Below are 7,517 nucleotides of genomic sequence, written 5' to 3' on the forward strand. Positions count from 1 at the left end.
CAGATTTTCACAGAATGTCTAGATTTTTGCCTCATATTTTTGGTCCATTGCTCATACAATTGTGTTTTTCTGGCAAACTGATAGCAAATAATTAAAGACCGAAGTTTGAGAATAATGACAGACATTTGAGTTTCAGACTTCACACCCTTCAGAAAATTCATGCTAATGAAAAACCTGTTATTCTATCAACTTTCTAAGTTTGTGAGAGCAATATTTAAAAAAAAGTGTCCCTATCTTTTTGCCTTTGTACCACTTTTATTTATGGCTTTGTCCAGATTTCTTGCTCTAAGAGGTTGAGAGGTATGACACACACACACAAATATAGGGAAAGCCCTCTGTTTAGGGAAAAATGATCATGTAATTGCAGCAGTAAGCCCAACACAGTATGCTGGAGGTCTTGGGTTTGAGTCCTATAGAAGAGCCAATATTTTCTTTTCACTTCTATGACTGCATGCAAAGAGTAAAGCATGACCTCTTAAATTAACACAAGATTGCTGATTGTCCATGTTCTGACCATTAACTTGCAGTTTATGTTGCAGGAAAATGTGATTATATATTGGACTGTCTCATACAGTATCACTGCAGAAGATCACAACTTCAGCACATCATGCCACAATACCCTTTTTGTATAGTAAACAGGGCTGATATTATCTGATGGCTTCTTAAATAATAAATCTGAAAAAAAAATGGTTATTGTACTTCTTAAGAAAACAAACTTATGTGTATGTGGGGAAGGAAAGAAAGGTGGATTAGAAGGATTAGTATGTGGGGCAGATCAATCTGTTCGCTGTACTTTATATTACATTACAGAAGGTCCACATAAATAATAGGAATGTTAGTGGATTATTAAAGTGATGGGTGAAGGAAACAGACATCCATGGATGGAAAAAGTCTAATAAGAAAACTAAATAGATAAGTGTAGGCCTGGCTATTACTAGGCAAGCAAAAAGAAACGTAGACAGAACAAGAGTTTGTGACTTACTGTTGTCATTGTGCTAATAGTAAAGCAAGTGTTACTGACGTTAACGTTGAAAAAGAGACTTTCTTCTGACAAAACTGTATATAAATCAGACCGACCAACACTGTATTCTGGAAGAATTAAGAAGGATAAAAAATCAAATAATTGAGCATTTGTGTAATAACCAAGTGCTTGCATCCTCTCTGAGTAATGAAACCAAAGATGTGTTTATATCACACTACAGAGGATGCTGTGGGTATAACACTCCACCTGAGCTGTGTTGGGCGCAAGTCTTCCATGTGAAGTACCAATCATGCATCTGTCTATTTATGATCTTCTGACTGCAGTTTTGTACATATGAGGTGGACTGCATCCTATTTTTAAGAGATGAGGTAAGAAAGATTTTCTGGTTTTCATGTGGATAACTGCAGAAAGCAATTTTCTTACAAAGCTTATCAACTCTAGTTTGGGGGTATACAAGAAAAGTATTCATAGTAGTGTGTACATCAATAAAAGCTCAAGGCAGTATGTATTTGCTTCTGTCTTGCTTTAAAACGTTTTTCTGTACAAGGTGGATAGTCTGTATTGTATGTCACTATTTATTCAGTCTCCCAACACCTACTGTATTCAGTCTCCCAACACCTACTGTATTCAGTTCAGCTTTTGGCACAGATGCACTCTATTTCAGTACTCAGTAGGTGCAAAGCTGAGAAACTAGTCTTGGATGGGGCACCGGCCCATTGCAGGTTATCCTTGGACAGTCTCATACTCACACATCTCATGCACGCACAGTCTCACACTCACACATCTCATGCATGTACAACTACATGCAGTTTGGATAACTGACAGTTTACCTAACATCATATCTTTGTAATGGTGGAAACAGGATCACCTTGCCAAAAACAGCACAAACATGGCAAGGAAATGCAGATGCTAAACAGATGGCACCACAGAACTGAACTGGGGAACCATGTGCTCTGAGGCAGCAATACTAAATGCTCTGCAGCCACACCACACATATTCCAGATGCAAGTACTAAAGTCAGAAGTCCATCAGAATCTCAGATAGGAAGATAGGTGAAAAATGAAGATTTTAGTGAGCACAGAAAAGTTAATTCTTTCATGCTTTTTCCTGCAACCAACATGCACTCTCCAGAATTCAGTGCTACTATTTGTTCCAAAGCAGGCTTGATAGCATAGGGGTAAGGCATCTGTCTGCACCACTGGTGGCCCAAATTTAGGAATGGACTCAGGCTGCTGTTGGAGTTGTCCAGGAGGGATAGCATGAAGAGGCTAGTGGTCAGCTCTTCTATCCTAGAGGGAGGGACTTGGAGAAATATGATGTCTGTGTAATGTCTGCTGGAGGTAAGGCGGCACAAAGATCATCTCCTCAAATTACAGGAGATGACAGTGACATCGTAGTGTCACTGCAGTAACTGTCCTGAGAATGATGGATCTCAGCTTCATGCCTCCAACTGTCCTGTCAGAAATTTTGGTCCTTAGTGTTACAAATGAGGTAGGACTGAGTTCAACTTCACAAGGAGTTGTAGGACCCACCCAGTGAACAACTACATATGGGTGTATCTAGAAAGGTGTCACTGAGGATCCTTGAGAGTGAAAAAAGTACTTTTGCTTTAAAAAAGGTAATTTTGGTGTTTGTTATATGGCACTGGAATGTCACCTCCGTCATCTTAAAAAGCAACACAATCATTACTGTCTGAAACAAAAGTTTAGGCTATAGCTGTTCTACCCACTACACTGGCTTCCTACAAAAACTCCTGTCAACCTTTGAAGAGTTTGGGTGCTAAGTATGTATTGGTATATGCTTACTACTCACTAAACATGTTTAAAAACATATGGTACAGTAATACCTGCTGATAGCTGGAATTAAAGTATTCATTTATTATTCCCTGGTCTTAACATTTGATTCCTCTGGTTTTACCTTTGGGATCAAACCTGGCCAACTGATAATAAATTGAGCCATACCTACCACTCTTACCAGGTATTGTTACTATATAGTACAGACTTATGGAAATCGAAGTGTCCTCATTCGCTACTGAATCACAGATGAAGTAATTATATTCAACGCGAATGTCAATGTGTCTAGGCCAATTGTAGAAACAAAGATTACCATTGTTAGTTCAGGGACTCTGTCTAAAAACAGTGGATACTCCAAGGTTGCATGTTATGTGAAAAAAAATTTATACTAGATACTCAAAATGCCCCAGTTTCACACTGTGTTGACTCACCCCAGTATAAATGTTAATGTGCATTTCACCATAGTGGGAATAATTGGAAGAAATATAAACTCCTGAATGACTAATTATGGGCTCTACCAGGAGTTAATTTTACTAAATAACTATCACAATAATGCTCCAGACTTATCCTGGGATCCCAAAGTTAATCCAAACTGCCATATAAACCACTAAAATACATAGCTTACTAAGTCAGAAAAAAAAACATTATCAGACAGGGGGGGGGCTTGTTTTTAGTAAAAACTACTGTTTTTAAACAGCTATTCCAGAACAGGTCAGACTTCCAAGATGTGCGGCCAGACATAAAAGCACTCTGTTTAAAACTGTCTAGTGTAAGAGCTGCCTAAAATTTTAATCACACAATAGTCGTATTCAAACAACCCTAAAGTCACGACACTTAAGTATGTCACTGGTAAATAAGCAAGGAAATGTATGACCATGAGAAAAGTCATTTATCTGGAACTGTTTTGCTGTAGACTTGTACCATATTTACCACATCTGTACAGCAAAATAGTTACACATAATGGATTGCATTCATATAGTCACTTTATTTTCATTTCAAGCCCAATAGGAGCTCAGCATACAGCATAAACAAGTTTTGCAAACTGGAAGACTATTTTTATAGTAAACCAGGATAACAGAAATCTGTGATGTTATACCAATAATGGATTACCATAGCAGATGGGTCAGGGTGGTGGCAATTGTTGGCTCCCCTGGCAGGAGCATTTTATTCTTTGGGCTTTGTTCTCTGGACTAAACATTGTTATCAGGCCATACATTTCAATACAGCCTTCACCTCTTGCAAGCTGTGTTAATTCCCCTCAACCTTTGCTCTGGAGTATGCAATATATTACTAATGCACAATACCTCATTTTTTATTCTGCATCTAGTTACTGAATTAGTAGCATACCCTCACATGCACAAATATGTGAACAAATCATGCTTTATTAACTGCAATTATTATTTGTCATACTGCAATTGGATTTTGTGAGCTCTACATCTGTTAGCTTCTGCTTTTACTTCCTCATGCCATACTCAACCACTCAGTCATATAAATGATAACAATGTAAGTATTTCTGTCTTTGCCCTTTTATTTTGCACACTTACTGAAAAGGTGCATTCCAGTAATTACACAAAAATGATAGCCCTGTATTCATACCCAAGACTCAATGTAACACAAGTGAAAAGTCTGCTTTGCTTTCCTTTCATTTTTGTATTTATTGCATATCTTAGCCCTTTTGTTTTTCTTGCATTTTGAGTAATTATTAAATATTTAATGTAAAACATATTCATCAGGAAAGAAGAACTTATTCATATGTTCATTCCTCTCAACCTCTTAGCTCAATAAATCTGGACAAAGACCAGAATAATGGGGGAATAAGACCCAAACATAGGGACAGATTTTAAATATTGCTCTTGTAAAGTTAGAAAGTTGCTAGAACAAGATGAAATATGTTAGGATGTAGTTTCTGAAAGGTATGAAGTCAGAAACTCAAATCTATGTCATTATTTAGTGACTTTAACTCTCAGTGATTTGCCAGAAAAACACAAATTTTATGAGGACCCGACCAAAAATATGAAGCAAAAATGTGGACATTCTGCGAAAATCTGGACAATTGAGATGACTGCATACAATATTGACTTTTCTTAATGTAATATATGCGACAGATAGTAAACAGAACGATTCAAAATTGTGGAGTAAAACTGCAAATACACAAACATCCGGTGCGTGGGCAACACACACACACACACACACACACACACACACACACACACACACACATTTATAATGCATTCTTACCTCGGAGCACTGGATGGAAAGGTTTGCAACTTTTTCTAGAGTCCAGCCGCGGGTGAATAACTCAATGCAGATAATTATGAAGATAGAGGAGTAAGACATGTTTCTAGCCTCCGGTCTCCGATTCCTTTACATAAAAACGCAGAATCTTAGACACATATATCCCCCTTCCAGATCTTAGCTGCTGCCCCTCGGTGCCATGGTGCATGGCTGGAAACAGACAAGATGTACCTGTTGTTAGTTGACAGAAGCAGGGATTACCTCCCTTCTGGTGCTCTAGCTCTCGTTTTAAACATGAATGGATACTTCGGTGCCGGGGATGGGCACGTAAAGGAAATGAGCAGAAAGCGTGGTAGTAAAGATTCCAGCCACTGCTAAACAGGCTCCCCCTTATGTTACTTCAACAGCTCCTTTCGCTTACTGATGCGTAAAGCCACACGCACTCGCTCGCCCCTGCCGCCTGTCACGCGCGTTTACTCAAACTTTTTCACTTTCGGTCTACTTCTGTCTGCAGCTGGCTTCTTCTTGCTCCATGTAGTCGTTTCTAGCTTTTCTTTGCCAGCTGAATTCCTGAACTACTAATAGAAGCGTATCTCTCAATTTTCCATCTTCAAAATGTTGAACTTTACCTCTCACAATCAAGGTACTAGGGTTACCACCTGTCCCACTTTGCGAGGGACAGTCCCTTTTTGGGCAGTTGTGTCCTGACAAAAAATTGTAAAAATGGCAAATGTCCTAAGATTTTAGGACAAAATTATTTCGTATATTTTCTGCGATAGTTGCATAAAACAGTTATTATGTATCTGCAACACCTAAATGTTATAAGAAACAGAATAAGCAACTAAAATGCTACAAGAATAAGCTTTTATTTAGGCAAAAAAAGTGAAGTTCTGCCCTTTGTACTATGTTTCAGCCTGCAAAATCTGACGTTTATGTCAAAAATGCCCAAAATGGGACTTTTTTGTAGAAACGTGAGATTTTTGCTGGGCAAAATATACCCGCGGTAAGTGCGAATGATAGAGCTTTACTTTTTATCAAAAATAAAAGCTTATTTTTGTAGCATTTCAGTCGTTTATACTATTTCATATAACATATAGTTGTTTCAGACACACACTTGTTTTATGCGACTTTTAAAGAAAACGTATGATTTTTTTTTTTTTGTCCTAAAATCTCAGGACATTTCCAATTTTTTTGTCCCCCACCCCTACCCTCGCAGGACACAGGTGGCAATCCTACAGGTGGAGCAAAGAGGCAAAATGTAGAGCACCTGCTTAACCCTAACAACTCACAGGAAGTGAGATACTATATGCTTATAAAAATATTTTGCTGCATTAATTTAATTCACTATTTTTCATAGGGGTAGGCAAAGTCTTATTAATAAATGTGGGAAAGACCCTTTCAATGTGGAACATGGACTTTTTAATGCCCAAAATGGAGAGCATTCCTCATAATGAGCTACACAAGAACTAGAATCCACTGTGCAACAAAATGGGATTCTGCTTCCTAATCCCGTTTTCTTTTTCATACAGAGGCAGAATGTTAACTCCTTCACAACCATTAAAAAAGAGTTTTTTTTAACATCGCGCACGCGCGTGTGCGTGTGTGTGTGTGTGTGTGTGTGTGTGTGTGTGTGTCCCTCTCTCTCCCTCTCTGGGGTTGGGGTGGTTATATGAGCAGCAAAATCGTAACCCATCCAAGTTTTGTGGGGACCAAGGGATATCTTAGAGATTTTCTGGAACTGCCGCATTTTTATTTTTGAACCAGTTTAAGTTAAGGTTTGTTGCACTCAGAACCCTGGTCAAAAGAGCACCACCCCTGTCACAGAAGGTGACATAACAGCCTGATTCATAGAATTAATTCTAAGAGACTAAAGTTTTGGTAGTCTTGGTTATCTGAGCCTTACAAACTGACCTGCATACTAGCCAAGTCATTTTAAATAGAAGTGTGTGTGTGTGTGTGTGTGTGTGTGTGTGTGTGTGTGTGTGTGTGTGTGTGTGTATATATATATATATATATATATATATATATATGTATGTCATTTTTTTTAACTTAAGTTCTTCCTTTCCATCCATTCTGCAGAGCTTCATTACACTCTTTCCTGCCCTCTTAATCCAAAAAGAATTCCTGTGTATTTGGGCTTTACTGAGCTTGAAAATAGAAACAAATAATGCTCTTCAAAAGTAGTAACATCCTAAAAAAAATCTAGTTAGCATAAAATATACATTTTCAATATGGAAAAACACACATCTTTTCCAACCTGACTGTAGGATACTACGCAAAAACACTAAATTAACTGAGTGTGGCAAAAATATAAGTATATTGTCAAAGAGAGTATAAAATCTTTACCTCACAAAGTCATTTATTTTTTAGTCTGAAAATGGGAGCTATAAGATGTGGGTCTCGTACAATGGGAACCCAGATCTCATCAGAGTAATGGGTGTTGTGAGGACATCACCTTGGGCAGAGCTTGGTCCTGCACTGGTTGTGGCATGGTCCTAGAGAAGATC

General features: G+C 38.1%; 1 protein-coding gene across 1 annotated transcript in view; it reads right to left on the reverse strand.

Annotated features, from left to right (window-relative positions):
* The window catches only part of IL17RC (interleukin 17 receptor C), a 564,676-nt gene extending 559,125 nt beyond the window's left edge, over positions 1-5,551 (reverse strand). Inside the window, exon 1 of the mRNA XM_044077385.1 lies at positions 5,014-5,551. Within this exon, the coding sequence (XP_043933320.1) occupies positions 5,014-5,112 (99 nt within the window). The 5' untranslated portion in view covers positions 5,113-5,551. The remainder of the gene's footprint in view (positions 1-5,013) is intronic.
* Positions 5,552-7,517: the final 1,966 nt, after the last annotated feature.

This window comes from Protopterus annectens, chromosome 7.part0 (assembly GCF_019279795.1).
Source record: "Protopterus annectens isolate FY-2018-M chromosome 7.part0, PAN1.0, whole genome shotgun sequence".
Classification (NCBI taxonomy): Eukaryota; Metazoa; Chordata; order Ceratodontiformes; family Protopteridae; genus Protopterus; species Protopterus annectens.